We start from the raw sequence: 16,849 nt of genomic DNA on the forward strand, positions 1-16,849 counted from the left end.
CTTTTGGATTAGAATGACCTGGATGACTGAGAACCTTCACAGACAAATCACTGATATATAATCAAAATCTATTATAATAAATGGTCCTGATACAAAATATTTGAATAATAGATCGTAGTACTGCAACTTCTAAAATGCTGTGCACGCCTTTAAGCAATCCTCAGCTTTCTGAGTTAAAATATCTCCATCCGTTTCTCTTGTCTTTTATGTATGATCTGTGTTTTTAATCTGACAGGGATTGAGGTTTTTTACTTGATTTCAACTCCTTTGTGAACTGAGTCTGGTTGCATCACTGCCTTGGCTAAAGACTTTATTATTACAGACATCCCATAAATCTAATATTATTATAATCTGTAGATACGGCTGGTTATTCAGATGTGTGGACGCTTGATATCAAAATAAATCACATGGCTAGATGACGTTCACAGATGTCCATAGAGCTCGGTGAACTTTTTATTTTCTTTCATTTTGCTGTGTGATGTAGATCCAACTGAAAACTGCACACATTTTATTTCATCATATCATGTGCATTCGCGCGTTTTATTAAACGCGGTCCAAGTATGAGCGTGATCATTTGGGTGACCTCTTTCTGGCCCCTGAGCCCAATTTGGAGACTGTTTGTTTTGATTTTAGATGCACGAGTTCGTCTCCAGCCTGGTGCGCATTAAGGCTAAAACAACATCACTGATCGATCAAACAATAGCAAAACACCCATTTCCACCAGAACTGCGCTCCCCGTGTCTCTCTCTCTCTCTCTCTCTCTCTCTCTCTCTCTCTCTCTCTCTCTCTCTCTCTCTCCCTCAGCTCCTCGCCCAGCCCTCTCCTTCTCCACACTCTGTATCAGCTGATCCGTCACGTGGTCTGGTGTCGTGGGTCACCCTTTTTGCAAAATGGAGTTGTCTGAGTCTGTGCAGAGAGGGCTGCAGTCTCTCGCCGGCGCGTCCACCCTCGATCAGAGCGGCTTTCAAGCGCTGGTAGACGTGTCTTTCCGGAGTCTGCTCTCCTCCCACGGCGACCCAGCGATCCTCGGTGAGCTGCTCAGTCTCTCCCCGCCGCTTTTGTCTCCGCGGCTGCTTCCGGTTTCTCTGCTTGTGGATGTGTAGCGGAGCTGCTTCGACGTTATGCGGATTTTCTTCCCTCCGCTGCTGCTTCTTCTGCTCTCAGCCTCTCATCACTCGTGTTTTAAATGCTGAGATCTTAACGAGGCGGTGGAAGCGCCGCACACCAGCGCGTGTTAAAGCGATCTCAGCCGTTTCTGCTGCCTGCTTTGCATTCAGCAGCGGTCGCACAATCACTCGTGACGCCTTTTGTCATTTAAACTGGCATCAGGTCTCCCCCAGCCCACCAGAAAGACTGTGTTAGCCCATTTTAATCGATGTTAGTCCGATCTGATCACGGATACATGCCCGATTGTTCGCTTTAATGGTTTATAGCAGACCCGTGAAGGCAGCAGCACAACCTCCGTGTTGCTGCCGTTCGACTTGTAAACATAAATAATGCTCAATAACTCCGGACTTGTCTACTTCAAGCACTGCATAACTCCTGCTCTGTCGTGGCTTCTTCCACCGACCATGTGTTAACTAACTCCCGCAGCATTCCAGCTCGTTTTAATGGTAGAATTATTTAGAAAGTGAGGTGTCCACCAGACAAACAAACAAAGGAACCCCAGCTGATGCAGCTGAGGAGCCCATTCACATGCAAATCATCATTGATTTCCATTCTGCGCGTCAGTCTGGAGAAGTATGGATTGCAAAACCTATAGATTGATGATTTATTTCCACCAGTCAAACACGTCTGTTCTGTTAAAGAATGCTTTATAATGTCTTAGTGTCTTCCTCTAACTCGTCTTCCTTTTCCTTTTTTTTCTCTTCCAGATCAACCCGAGCTGAAGCAGATCGACAAAATCCTCCTGAAGCAGATTCACACAGCAGCGATCACCTTTATACTGGAGGCGGTCAAACACAACGCAGACAAGTCAACAATAAGGTAGCTTGTGCGACATCACACACACTGGGATTTCCTGTTGGCTAAATGGTGTTTGCTGCTGATGCTGCTGCTGCAGCAGCTGCTGCTGCTGTTGTGGCCACATAGATGCAACGAATCTCTAAAAATAATCTCATTTGTGGCTGCGTAGAAATTATACTTAAATCGCACAGATGACAGGAAGCGTGCTGCTCAGCGCAATATACCGTGGCTCACTGAGTGTAGAGCCTCACGAGACCCTGAAACTATCCAAGATTACAAATATTGCGCAGAGCCTTCGTTTTGAAAGACTGCAAAGCAGATTCACGGGCGATCTTTTGCTTGTGTCATGCTGTGTAGCCTCTGTGTGTAATGGGTAGGAAAGTTCTGATCGTGTCTTAGATATTGTTTGGGTGGAGTAACATTGTCAAGCAGCAGCATGTGAATCGCATTTAGCACACACCAGTTGTTGCTTGTTTTAAGGTATCAACTCTGTACATTTATTCCAGACTGGGGGTTTAATGATCGGGAAAGGGATGTGTTCCTCTCAGAGCTGTGTGCTCAGATTGGACCTTCGAGCGTGACTGAATGTGATAAAGAAAGGAGCCCAGACCTCCAAATCCTTTAGTGTTTCTTTTTCCTTTAGTTTGCTTTTCCCTCCCTTTCCTCTCCAAACTCTGAAACTGCACTTGGAGTATTGCTAACCCATCATATGTCCACGTGCAAAAAGTTAACCTTTGGTCTGTGAGTAAAAATAGGACTGGAGCATGCTTCTTGCTCATCTCTTTCTGGATAAGGGGAAAACGCCAGTGTCCAAACATGAAGCCGTTTGGATAAGTTTTTTTTTTTTTTTTTAATTATTATTTTTATTTTCTCTCCTTGCAGCTCCAGTCTAGAAGAGCTCACATTCAGCGCAGAGAGGATAGAGATATTTTATAGCACATATGAGGTATATTTCAAGCCCTTTTTAACGAATTTCATTCAGACATCGTGACTTATTTGCATATCTGACACCTCTCTTATTTTCCAGAAACATAAAAAAGACCTGAGACGTGTTTTAGGGAGGTATGTAAAGCTGGGATGGTCGTGGAAGTGACAAAACTGGTACAACGGCAAGATGTGATGTTTAAATATCAGAACACAGCAGAAATGTTAATTGGCCAAGTTTATTTTCTCAGTGATGAAACTGGAGCACAGCATTTTTTTTTATTATTTGTTTCTAGATTTTATCGGATTATTCAGTAACATGTAGTGTTAGTTGAGGGCGTAACACGGCTCCGTACAAGGAAATTCTCTAAATTAGCTGTTACAGATTAAATCTCTTAACGTGGGAAGAAGAGGAGGCGAGCTTTAGCGCGTTAATGAGCCGGGATGGTATGTGGAGCGTGATTAATTGCAGCGTTATTGCCGCGCTATTAACAAAAACGCTCTTTGTGACGGAGCCACGACAAATTCAGCCAGAAATCAGTCTGATCAGTTTTGTCACACGCCAAACCTCCGATCACTTATTTATTGGGAGCACACTTTCTACATAATCTAATTAATCCAGACCTATCTTTCCCTGTCTGCCTCCCTCCTCCAGCATTGGAAATCGTCCACCTCACATTACCGACGTTTCCTGGCGTCTTCAGTACCACACGAAGGTAGATGCAAAGGACACGGTTTGCTGCAAAATAAAAATAAAATAAAAAAAGCCGTATGGAACTAAAATGTTGTTTCTCCAACAGAACGCGCACCTAGACAAGGTCAACGAGCCTTCCTACTTGATATCACTGAGCACTGAGGTAACTGCTGCAGTATCAGATCTCCTGAATTTTCTTTCATGTCTGCTAAGCTCTAGTGTGTAAAACAATGATCGTGTTTGTACTTTTTTTTTTTTTGTTAGAAGGGAGGGTCCTCGGAAAACATCGACTTCACCTGCACAGTGGAGCAGCTGCAGGTACAAGAAATTACTTCTGATACTGTTTGTTTGTTGATAAAAACGAGTCTTGAGCCATTACCCACCACGTTTAGCCTCTGTACCAGGAAACACACAAACAAAAAAAGGAAAAACGTCGACTCACTGGATCGATTGCAGTCTTTTTTCTTTGTGTCACTTTCTAGAGAAAATAGGTATAGCTGAATTTTCTCCACATGGATGTGATTTCCAGATAATCACCTCGGAATCTTGCTGCGCCTGGAAGAGTTTGGCAAACTTTGAGTATAAAAAATATTCGGAGCCCTACAGGAACATTTAAGGCAGTGGCGAATCATTAAAATTGACCTAACATTACAAAAACATCCTGTAAAATCTCTCCTGTCTTTGTAAATTGGCGGTGAGTGATTTCCTCTAAGCAGTGACGATGTTTGACTTGGATGTAAAAACGTGGACCGCAATCAGTTTGACAAAACATTTCCATCCCTGTCTGCTCGGACTAAATCAAAACTCGTAACACATACGACTTTTTCTCCCCCGAATTGTTGTGTGCTCATTGTGTTGGTTGTACATTTTGCTGCGCTCTGAAAGTCACCAGTGTTTGTGCTTGTTTCCAGGATTTGGTGGGAAAGTTGAAAGACGCTGCCAAGAGTGTGGAGAAAGCCAGTCAGATGTGATGCTGGCGTCCAGTTTTCCCCTCTCCACAAAGAGCTGAACTTCACCCGTTCTCAGCCGCGGTGTTCTACTCTTCATAACTTTTTTGTACCTAATGATTGACATGCATCTGAGAAATATCTTTCCAAGTTGTGCTTGAGCAGAAAAATAAAATCGCAGCTGTTCTTTGTATAATTCCCCCAGCATGTTTCTGGTTCACGCAGAGAGATATGTTCCCTGGCTCTGTAAGAGATGTCCTTTTGCTATTGTTTGAATAAACATACCTGTCACTTGCTTACTTGTCATTTTGAGGATTTGAGTGAGAGAGATGGGACACTTTTTGTTTGGATAAGGGGCTTGTAGAGGAACTGGTAGACACGTGTTTTGTAAACACACAACCGGGTTTGAATAGGATTTTTGTCATAGTTAAACGACAGGAGCGTATTTTGTTTCCTATAGGATTTCTTGCATGAAGAGGCTCATATTTTTTTCCTAAGGACTCCATTTTTTTTTAAGAGAGATCCATGATTGAATTGCTGCACAGCAATCTCGTGAAGCTTTCTGTATCTGCATCATCCCACCTCTGCCGAAAGTTCAAAGCTCCTGAAGCTGAAGCAGCGCGGCGCCTCGGATTCCATAAACAGCCGAGATGCCTTCATTTTCAGCGGCGCTGCAGGATAAAGGCTGCGATTCATCAAGTAGAAGTTGTGGCGCTTTTTTTCTTTCTCTTTTTTTCTTTTCTTTTTTTCTTGCAGATGTCAGGACAGACTGTGACAAAGGTTTGACACCAGAGCCATTTGTCACACGGACGTATTTCGACCGAGTGCGTGGGTCTTAAAAGCGGCGATGAGCAGAGATTAATAAAGCAGCTGCCCGTGCAGACTTCACGTTATAGGGAGGGAATTGAGATATTTTCAACGACACCAATGTGTGTGTGAGAGAGGGCTTGTGCTGCTGTTATTTTTAACATCAGAGAGGCGAGGGCGCACCATTAGCAGCCTACTTTCTACAGGCTACACCCCTAAACCATAGTGCTTTTTGGTTAAGCGTGTGAAACAGCTATTGGGGCTCCTTTGCTGTGCTGAAAGGTGTATCAAACTGTATGCATGTGTTTTATTTTAAATCATGCGTCATACATTACAAATACACCGACAGTAATTTTCAAGCGCCCTTAAGCAGCAGCCTGGTGTCATTCCGGCTCCAGCGAAGCGCAAACCGCTGAGTTCTTTGTGAGATTTACTTGTTAAGAAGCACATTCTCGCGTACATGTGTGTGTTTTCTGTTATTTTGTGTGATGTGAGGTAGATTAAGAGAAACGGCGTACACCGACAGTAATTCCTAGGCACCCTTAAGCAACGGGACCACGTGACCAAAGCGGGGCGGTCGAACTACAAGCCATTTTGGGGACGGTGTCAGTTTCCACTGAGCACACACACACTGCTGCATTTTACTGAGGGCGAAGCGGATATTTTGGAGGCAAAGTTATCGGTGCCGAAGTGGGAGACCTCCCGAGCCGAAGCCCGAGGACCCGGATCTGTTGACGCCGCCGATCGGATACGCACCGAGCGTGCAGGCGGCGAGGAAACGAGGAGTTTTATTCGCACATCTGAAATGCGCTCCGGTCCGCCGTGCGCTCTCCGCCACTGACAGCGTCTGCAGCCTGCTTCAAGATGGCGGCTCGGCTCCTATTCATTTTCTGCTGATCGCCTCCCAACTTTCATTGTCTATTCGCGTCAAGACCCACCGATTCCCAGCCGAGCCTCCAGGTACGTCTCATTCGATATCGTCTCTAACTAACGGGGGTAGAGGGCGAGGTTTGGGCTCGGTGCTTTTGTGTTTTTCTACGCACTGATCCAGCGGTGGACCGTTCAACGGTGGCCGCAGCGATCACCGACGTGGAGCTCCGTGTGTGTCTGCGCACCACTTTTTCCGCAAAATATGTTCCCCTCTCGGCTATAAACGCCAATTAAGACCCGCAACCCCCCACCACGGCTTCGTCTGGCGTTTGGTAATCTGTCCGTATAAGTTGATCACGGTCTGCTTTGGCATTGAGTCGTTTGGATTTATGTAAAGTGGGAGATCTGTGGCGAACCAGGCTGTGTTGACGGAGATGTTAACAGCAGCAAGTGCTCCAAACGGTCCTCCTGCGTCCATATTTCCTCACAACGCGTTCATTTTATAGAGTCGGGATGTGTTGGGTGTTGTGAACCGAACGTTATGTTGGATTTTGGCGAATGCGACCGGATGTTGGATTTATTAACTTAACTTGGGTCGCTCCCATGGACGTGACGAGGAGGCACACCGATTCATTTGTGCATAAATGTTTCATGACGGCTGCTGGGTAAACACTGGGTCACGGTTAAACATGCAGCGTGGTTGTTTATGGTCTGGCGTTTGATTATATTGATTAAGACGGACGGTTGGGTTTTGTTGTGAAATTTTAAAAATATATATCTGGTGGCTTCACGTCGACCGAGACACAAAAGAGGTGATTGTGTCTCACGCAGCGGCCGAAGCATCGACAATTTGACGTAAATTCACACGAGCTGCCGCCAGCATGGACTGCTTGTTTGTTGACATTTTTTGCCCATGGTGGATTTCAATATTCCCCACCTTTACGTGGCCAAACGCTGGCGCACGGTGTGGCCGTGTATCTGCTGACGCAGTCATCGTTTCCCCTCTTGACGGGTGAAATTATCATTTTACTCCTGAACGCTGGTGTGACCTGTGAGTGGTTAATGGGCTAAAATTAATATGTTTTTTCCCCCTGCTTGGGTTTTGCAGTTTGACAGCCTCGCAGGTCAGTGAATAGAAGTGATAACACGGTAGATGGGTCACAGCGAGCACACAGAAACTGCTCAGCACACTGAATATGAGCTTCTCCTTTGTGTTGTCTGTGATAAACGTCATTCACATGTTCAGTCAGGAACCTCCAGTTATTTCAAACACAATTTTTCTAAATTGACTGACAGTGGTTAATGCGAAGCCTTGGTTTTCCCCCCCATGGCCGATTTTAACCGGGTTATTTCCAGCTACTGTTGAATAAGTGTTAAGAGCAACCTTTATAAGAGGAACTGGTCTCGTTTGGGTGTAGGTGAGGAGGGCAGGACTCTGAGTCCCTTCAATAATCGAGGGAAATCTTTACATTTAATGTTGGGAAGTAAAGCTTCAGTGGACGTTCAGAATTAATCAGAACCTGCTCCAAATTTATCCAGTTTTCTGTTTTAAAAAAGAAAACGAGACTACGCGACGCATCCTATCTGCTCAGCTGAATTTGTGACGGGGATCTAGAGCTGGTGGCTGCCTCATAACAATATTCGTTCCCGCTGTAAACGACTTGGATATTTTTTCTTTTTTTTTCTTTTTCCTTTTCTTTTTTTTTTCTTTAATGAAACGATCGAGTCCGCGTCTCCTGAAGTGGGAACGCGGCTCCCACAGGACACAGGGGCCAGCAGTTGTCCAAACACCAGTCAATCGATTAATGGCGCAACAAGCTCCCTGCATACATGTAGACATTATCCATCACTGCCCGTGTGTGAGGCATCCTTTGAACAGAGTCGCTGTCCAAACTTGCCAGCAGTGGTCTTGTTCAGAGGCGGCCAGGAGAGGTCGGTTGGGGCATTGAAACCATGCCGGGTGTCGGGCACGGTGCCGACTGTGGCTCCGAAAAGTAACAGTGTGGGTTCAGAGCTGGACGGGCTGGCTGTCATCCAGCGCGTCAAGAGGGTCACCTCCTCAAACCCAGTCCATACAGACTTTTATTAACTGTTATTATTATTATTTCTACAAGTGCCTGCAATTGGCGGCTGGGTAGTTATTTTAACTTCTAATGAGCTGCCGCGCTCTAAGATTATTGTTTCCGGTGTTAAATGATAAATTTGCGTCATGGCACATAACTATTCAATAACATGTAAGTCTAAACCAGGAGACTTTAGCATCGGAAGACTCGAGCTCTTCTGGTTCAACTCAGTAAAGTCAAATCGCCGTATCCACCAAGTGTAAACCGCGCTGATGTTTAATAAAAAGGACTGTTTGCTACTTTCGTTGAAAATGGCGCAGAATAAATAGTAGAACCCAGCGCGCGCTTCAACTTAGGCGCAGTCCCTGCTGTCTGGCCATGTTGGTGCTGCACGGTGCTGATTATCGCGCATGAGAAAAAAAAAAAAAAAAAAAAAACACGGCGCAAAGCGAAACAGAACAAAGCTGAGATCGCTCTCCGAGTTTGACACATCGCGCTGATCTCCGGGGTCTACGAAGATCCGCGAGGCTCGTGTTAACGCGTCCGACACCCGCTTTATTTGCCCCCTTTTTCGAGGAAAACCCCCACAGCCCGTTGAACCGATACGGGCTTTTTTTTTTTTTTTTCCTCTACAAAATGGCAGCCGTGCTGTCGGCAGCCTGGCAGTCCAGCGGCTGTCTGTGTGTGCGCGGAGGGACGGAGGGAGAGGGAGAGAGACTCGGTCCCTCCTCGTTCTCACTCTGCACACCGACGGCTCGCCTCGCTCTTGTTTTGGTTCAGACATCCTGCCTTGGTTCTGGTCACTGGCCACCAGCCATGTGGGAGAAAAGCAAAAGGAGTTGCCATAGAAACGCTCAGGTTTCCCCGTAGCCTGTGTGGCACACCTGACGCAATGAGTGGGTTCCTCGTATCATCCCCCCTTCCACCTACACTCACCCCTGGTCGCCACAGACCCGCGGTTGATGGTAGAACCACCAATATGTCTCAGATTGGACAGAGTGATTAAACCTGTTTTAACACGAGACGCATATACTTTTACTGTATTCAGTGTTTGGATTCTGATCAGATTTATTTTATTTTCAGCGCCATAGTTTTCGGTCGTTCCCTATCTAATTTACACCCAAAGTGGACGCTTAGTTGCGCAAACTTGTCCCGATATTCCGATTTTTTTTTTAAATTTTTTTTTTTTTTTTTTTTGGATTGCTTTAACCTAAAGTTATGAAATCAGAATTTCTCTGTGCAGTTGCGGATTTTATTTGTTTTATTTATTTATATTTTCTTTTTTGCAACCTCTCGATCGGAGGTCGTGTCTGATCGTTAGGCATGCGCTGTTCCTCTGGTGCCGCCATGTGTTAAACGCTGTTGATTCGAGATGAAGCTTGAGGAGGGGAGCTGTAGGAGCTCCATCGATCTCAGTGGAGGTGATTGATTTATGATTATTCACTGCGCCCCGGTCAGGTGACTGCGGCGCTGCCACCTATCAATCTGCCACCGAGGAGCCTTTCCCCTTTGGTTAGTTTTGGATTAGCATAAAAGATGATGTTGCTTTAACGCAGTCAAACAAACAGCAGTTTTTCGCCTCCAAATGGTCCGACTTGCGCCTTGTCATAAAAACCTGCGGCTCTCTGATGCTTCTCTCTGATCGCCTGGTTTGCATGTACTTTTTTTTTCCACGCAGGATTTTCTGTTCCTGTCTCCCAACATGCATCGGACGACCAGGATAAAGATCACTGAGCTCAACCCTCACCTCATGTGCGTCCTGTGCGGAGGATACTTCATAGACGCAACCACCATCATCGAATGTCTTCACTCATGTGAGCAAAGTTCATTTTCTTCACACCGAAGAGATTCCCTCCTCGGCACAGAGTCGTTAAACCAGAGCTGAGGTTTGCCTATTATTCAGGATATCCTCTCAGATGACATCTGATAATCACACGTTTTTTTTTTTTTTTTTTTTGTTGTTTTTGTTTTTTTATTCTTTCACTCGTTTGCAGTTTGCAAGATGTGCATCGTGCGCTACCTGGAAACCAGCAAATTCTGTCCCATCTGTGATGTACAAGTGCATAAAACCAAGCCACTGCTCAACATTAGGTGAGGTTTGGTTTCTTGTAATACAAGACATAAACGTTTCTATGCTCTGTTTCCTTTGTTATAAATACAGATTTTGTTTGGGGGCATACACTTTTTTTTGATGAAATAATCTGTCAGTGTCATGAATTGCAATTTTCATTTATTTTTTTGCATTCTTTCTAATCTATAAAGAATATATTTTGATGCATTTGTAGTGTTGAGTAGCTAAGTCAGTTTGAATGTTTCCTGTTTCTTGCCTCATGTGGGTTCCCCCTTTGTTTCCCCATTGGATAGCTGATTCATTTAAACATGCAAACATAATGGCACCCTTACCGACTGCTTACATGATATATTTTTATTTTACACCACCTTGTTTGCCAGCTGTGAATGTTAGTGCCTCATCATTTGCATATGCTGAAATGTGAGGAATTGTAATTTCAGGAAGCATCTTAAACTACACTTACAGGCACAAGCTCCCTTTTTATTTTCTCTTCCGGATTGAACCAGCTGTATCTATTTTCACATGAAAATGTTGAGCTGCAACTCTAACTAAAGTTTATCCTCTACCCTGTCTAGATCTGACAAAACCCTACAGGACATTGTGTACAAACTGGTCCCCGGCCTCTTCAAAAGTAAGATTCGCCTGCTCGCTATCGGTCTGACTCAAGGAGGTTCTCCTCCAGCTTTCTGTTTCATTAGTTGTTTCGTCTACAGCCACTGAAAACTCAACCTGTGCAAAAGCACTGAGTCAAACTGAGAATAAATGCGCGTCTGATCAGTTTAATCTCCAGCACACGTTAAAATGTGTGGCTACATTTATGACTCTGGATTTTAGAGGTGGCATTTTAAAACGGAGCCACGTGATAAAATCTGTTCAAAATGCTGTGGTGTGGTGAACTGAACTGAATCAATATATGCAGCACGACAAAACGTATCAAATTTGAGCCATTAATTCTGTGAATAATCACATCTCCACCACTGAGCTGACAGAACTGATCAATAAGCAGATGTGTGATGTCTTGCCTTTCTCAATGTCTCAGATGAAATGAAGAGGAGGAGAGACTTTTACGCGGAGCACCCCGTAGATGGTGAGTCAGAGCATTGGTATCAGTTCTGAAATCCCGCTCCCCGTGAAACAATGGATTTATTTTGTGCAGCACAGTTTCTGTCGCAGGTCATATTCACTATAGCTCGTGTGTGTTTTTTCTCCTCCTTATAGCTTCAAACGGATCAAATGAGGATCGCGGGGAGGTTGCAGACGAAGACAAGAGAATAATCACAGACGACGAGATCATCAGTCTCTCCATTGAGTTCTTTGACCAGAGCAGGTAGGTTTGTTTGGACGTGGGGTTTTATTTGACCTATTTTAGGGAAATTTCACTCGACAGACAAAAACTTCATAGGAATTCTGATTGTGTATTTTAATAAATGTTGTTTGTCTTAGTACACTTTAAAACATTTGCTATACTGCAGTTGTACTGTCTCAGATAAGGCACACGCATTTAAAATGGTCAAATCCAGTCTAATTGAGTTATTTAATGTTTTAGTTTGACTATGCATCAGCATAAATCCGCTTGGCACGATCTACAGCATGATGTAATATACAGACATATTTGCATACGTGGCAGAGGTTTTGTCAGGTTAAAAATTGGGTTTGATCTCTCTAATAAATTCTCCCACAGATGCAGCCGTTATGAAACTGTGCCGACAACATTTTTGTTTATTGTAATGTTTGCTCTGAAGCTGACACACTTCCTGGTTTCCGCGAAGCATTACATAAACACCAGTCTTAAGCAAATATGCTTTTCGGTTTTCTTTTAAGAAAAAAAAATAAATAAATAAATCAGCTGGTTTTGTAGATTAGTGAATTAATTTAACCAAAATATTGTGTTTTATTGATATCTTATTATTTATTTATTTTATTTTTTTTTGTGCGGGTTAAGCATGACAGACTTGGAGAGTTGCTAATAATTTTCTCGTGTTTATTCTGTGCAGACTGGGAGTTGCAGCCGAGGAGAAGCCGTCTAAAGATCAGGTACTGGACATTGATTGCACCACATTGTTTAGTGACATTTTTTCTGCCGCCCTGTTACTTAAGAAGGAAACATTTAGCTCCTCCGTTTATAGGAGCAGCTGTGACATACTTTCTGCTTTTAAGGTGGACTAACCTGTGGCCTCCTGTAGCTTCTTATCAGTTAATGCTTATGAGTATTCTTTTATGCATATGCAAATGTGTGATTTTGTAATACTGAATTTAATCTGCAGGCGGCCAACAAGAGGTACCTGCAGTGTCCAGCAGCCATGACAGTCATGCATTTGAGGAAGTTTCTACGCAGTAAAATGGACATCCCAAACCTCTACCAGGTTTGTTTGTTCGTTTTATTTATTTCGCAGTAAATTGAGTGTGAGTTCGTGGCATCTTGATATTTACTTTCAAATTTCCAATAATTGTAAAGATAGTATAAAGTCTTCTAAAATTAACTCTATATAAACCGTTGACTTGGTTTTTCTCTCTAGGTTGAAGTCATGTATGAAGATGAACCTCTGAAAGATTACTACACATTAATGGATATAGCATATATCTACACCTGGAGAAGGGTAAGAGATCATTTTTAGACAAATAACAGCTGTTGGACCACTTGTGCTGAATCCCTAAACATCCATATGTTGGATATTAGGCTATTGGCAATGCGTGAAAGCACTTTACCTTAAATAATTTTTTTTGCTGTAACTACGTTTGTAGTAGTTTAAAGTTTTAAACCAATGTGGTATAAACAAAAATACCAGAATTAAAGATTGGAGAGACACACTTCACACTTCAGTGATGATATTTAAACTATCACATTTTATTTTTATTTTATTTTATTTATTTATTTTTAATTTTGCCATGTCTGTAATTAAACACCTTGGAAATTCTGCATCTTATTTATTTACAGTGGTTTAACAGTCCAAAGAGAAACGGTCAAATACACGTTTCTGTCGCTTCATTGTTGTATTTGCATTTATTTTTCAATTCTTTACAACTTAAAATCAGTTTGGTGTGAATTTGATAGTTTTGGAATTAAATTGGGATTATTTTGTGAGGGATGAGAAAATAAAACTGACCTGGTTATTTTATTTCCAAATAAATAAATAAATAAATAAAAATCCTGCAGTCTGCACCATAACTAAGGTTCACAGTACATACAGCATTAGTTTAAAATAACTGAGGGAGTTATTCATTCAGGAGGCTGCTGGTGTAATGTTGAATTCTATTGTGTTACTTTGACACACCCATTTTAGTCAAATGATAGAAACACTTTTAACTGGGTTTAATTCAATCCGGTTTAACGACAGCAAGAACTACACCCTCTAAAATAATCATACAGCTGAATCACCGCCTTTCTGATGCTGCTCAGCATAACGTGAACTTTGTAACGCCCACGAGATAGGATGTCTCATATCAGAATGAATTCATTTTCACTATTGTAATAAACTGGCAAATTAGTGTAATTAGGACGTTTAACCCTTCATGGGGGAAGGAAGTTCAGCACACATTTTAAATGTGAGAGTGCCTCTCAGAGAGGTAGAAGGATGTGGTTTTCACTCAGTCATCAAGAGAAGATCAAGGAAACGTTCTCGGGTCTAATGTGAATGAGCACTGAGTATAACTGCTTTATTAGGTGCCATGGAGAAGTGTCTTACTGTAGTCTAGTGTGATAATGTGTACATGTTCACAACTGTCTGAATCTCCTCTTACTTCCTAATCGTCTAAATACATGTTTACATTTGTTTACCAGTTAAGGACAGGAAACAATATATGGAAAATTCATAAATCTTGATTTTTCTCCATGAAAATTAAAAATAAATCACAAATGTAAAAACGTCTTCTGATGTCCTACATTAACCCTTTAGGGTGGATTTATTTTTTTTCCCCTCAAGAGAGAGATTTTTTTTTTTTTTTGGTCTGTTATGAGGCTGGAGGAATATATTGTAGTAATTATTATTATTACTCTCCCCCCCCTCCTCCCTAGAACGGCCCGTTGCCGCTGAAGTACCGGGTCCGACCCAGCTGTAAGAAGATGAAGGTGAGCCAGAGCAGCGCGAGCAGATCCGGTCCGGAGAGCGACTCCGCCAGCGACAAAGCCGGAAGTCCGTCCGGGGCTCCGTCCACGTCCTCGTCGCTGCCGAGCCCCGGCACGCCTGCGCAGTCCCCTCACCCTCAGCTCCCGCACGTCCCCAACAGCGTCAACGGAACTCCCGCCGCACCGGCCACGGCCACGACCCCGACCCCGACCCCGGCTCCGGCCCCAGCCACGGCCTCGACCCCGACCCAGACTGCGACCCCGGCTCGACCTTTTACTCAGTTCAGCAGCAGCAGCAGCGGCGGCGGCGGCGGCGGAGGCGGCGGTAAACCGCGGAAGGTCGCTCTGAACGGCTCGGCCACCTCCTCCGGATGACGAGGGGCCCCGGAGCCTTATTACCGGACCCAGCCAACGCCAGACACCCGCTCAGCTAACACCGTTCTCATGCCAACGTAGTTCCGCTGTGTAGGCAGTGTTTCTCTCTCTCTCTCTTTCTCTCCATATGTTGTTATAAATACTATGGCATCATTTGTAAGTTTAAACGTAGTGGAAGCGGAGACATTTCAAAATTAAAGGAATGAGGAAGTAGGGCGGGGATTTGAAAGTAAAAGCAGACTTTGAGGGAGAAGAAAAAAAAGTTGGACAAACATTTATATCCCTGTTTAAAGCTACATCTTTATTTTTATTTTCCAGAAGTGACTGAAGGTGTTTCGTTTCTACGTCTTTCATCATGATTATTTCTAATGTGTTGGGATATTTTTAAGCGCCGTTCAAGCATGCATGCTCATGATCTTTTTTTTTTTTTTTTTTTTTTTTCCTGAAAGAGAGTGTTTGTCCCACAAAACGTCTCATCTGGATATTTTTTTATTGTTCCACTGAAAGGTAAAAAAAGAAGCTTGTGTTGCGCTGTTCTCAGACAAAAAGAAAAGAAAGAAAAGAAAAGCCCCCAGGGGAAATAAATCAACTTTACTTTGCCTTTTACTGGAAAATAAAACCTTTCTTGTAGCTGCAGTGGAATCGGATCTTCCACGTCTTTATGCGCCATTTTAGAGAATCTGCTTGTACATAGAAACAAAATGCATATTTAATCAGCGATGATGGTTGTTCTCTGAATCCGAGGGAACGACCCGGGCTCCTGTTCAGCTTCATTTCATGCTCAATGACAGATGTTTTTGATGTCTCTGTTTTCCGTATTTGTATCGCTCGATTGTATGGACAACTTATTGTATTGTTACTGTTGCACAGTATAAAACATCTAAATAAAACATTTTACACTTATGGACGAGGTCTGATTGTTTTGGGAGGATCATCTGCGAGTCGCACCTTTTCCTTGGTCTTCATTAACGAAACCAAATAAAGGAATAATTCAAATGAGCAGACGGTGCAAAGCGCCAGATGTCTGTCTGAATCCGCACATAACTCGGTTAAGGAGGCCGGCTCTAAACAGTGAAGGAGGAGGAGGAGGAGGAGATCTGGCCCGTAATCAAATCAAGTTTCTGAATGCACTCACTTAAGATAGAAGCCTTATTTGTTTATTAATTCGTTTATTTTTGCTATTGATTTGACACACGAGTAAATGGATTTTACTTCACCGAAAATGCAGCGCATTAAATGAAAAAATAATTTCAGATTTTTTTTTGTTAAATTCTTTTTTTTTTTCCTGCGAGTCAATCGCTGAATGATTTTAAATTGCACATATTCTTGTTTTTTTCTCTCTCGACGTTTGAAAATGGTCGGTCTTATTTTTCCCCCCTAAATAATGATACAAGGAGCGTGTTAAACCAACAACAACAAAAAAAAAAAAAACTTATAATCAAAAATATTTTTTAAACGAATATTAGTTTTATTTTTATTTTTTTATTCCGTTAATTAAAAAAAATATATATAAAAATCCTTAAGATGTCTTAATCAAATCTGAAAAATGTATTTGACCTGGATTATTAATTAGACTGGCATCAGGATTAAAGCCCATATCACTCTGTGGTGTAACAGACGGGAGAATAAAACCACATCGTTTGCCTAATAGCATAACTGCCTAAGTCGTTTTTTGACTGACTGTTACAATATCAATAAAAATATAATGGGCTTGCTTTTTTTCTTGTTTTCCCGAAAACGTTCAAATATCAGTTATGGTTTTAGGCTAAGTTATTACACTTCTAGATAAGGATTTGCATGTTATTTTGAAACACAAAACAGCTACGCTACCTCATAATATAAAGAAATAAAATGAAAATCTCGTTAATTCCCATTTAATACAAAACAACTATGTTTCATTTAAGGAACAGCTGGGTGATAATTAAACGTATTGCGGTCAATTATCTACTGTAAAACAGAACGAAACTTCAATTTTCTGTTAGTGGGGAACTAAATCAAAAATAGACATAAAACGACGACCGGAATTCACGAGGAAGACATACGTTTTAAACATATGTTTGATGTTACTTG

At 42.7% G+C, this 16,849-nt stretch overlaps 1 protein-coding gene across 1 annotated transcript; it reads left to right on the forward strand.

Annotated features, from left to right (window-relative positions):
* The first annotated feature begins 836 nt into the window (after window positions 1–836).
* bmi1a (bmi1 polycomb ring finger oncogene 1a) lies at window positions 837–15,682 on the forward strand. Its single transcript, XM_047568759.1, has 18 exons — window positions 837–1,029; window positions 1,875–1,986; window positions 2,848–2,911; window positions 2,993–3,027; window positions 3,545–3,605; window positions 3,690–3,746; window positions 3,848–3,901; window positions 4,495–4,550; window positions 6,270–6,297; window positions 9,949–10,084; window positions 10,265–10,361; window positions 10,917–10,972; window positions 11,381–11,428; window positions 11,560–11,668; window positions 12,336–12,375; window positions 12,606–12,704; window positions 12,858–12,938; window positions 14,354–15,682. The coding sequence occupies exons 1-18, from the start codon at window positions 891–893 to the stop codon at window positions 14,777–14,779; spliced, it is 1,698 nt and encodes a 565-aa protein (XP_047424715.1). The 5' UTR covers window positions 837–890; the 3' UTR covers window positions 14,780–15,682.
* Window positions 15,683–16,849: the final 1,167 nt, after the last annotated feature.

Source organism: Mugil cephalus, chromosome 18 (genome assembly GCF_022458985.1).
Source record: "Mugil cephalus isolate CIBA_MC_2020 chromosome 18, CIBA_Mcephalus_1.1, whole genome shotgun sequence".
NCBI classification, from domain to species: Eukaryota; Metazoa; Chordata; class Actinopteri; order Mugiliformes; family Mugilidae; genus Mugil; species Mugil cephalus.

Coding starts and splice junctions, on each gene's coding strand:
- bmi1a (XM_047568759.1), top strand. CDS start 891: ATGGAGTTGTCTGAGTCTGTGCAGAGAGGGCTGCAGTCTCTCGCCGGC. Junction 2,912..2,992: donor TATTTTATAGCACATATGAG/GTATATTTCAAG, acceptor CTTATTTTCCAG/AAACATAAAAAAGACCTGAG. Junction 12,939..14,353: donor ATATCTACACCTGGAGAAGG/GTAAGAGATCAT, acceptor CCTCCTCCCTAG/AACGGCCCGTTGCCGCTGAA.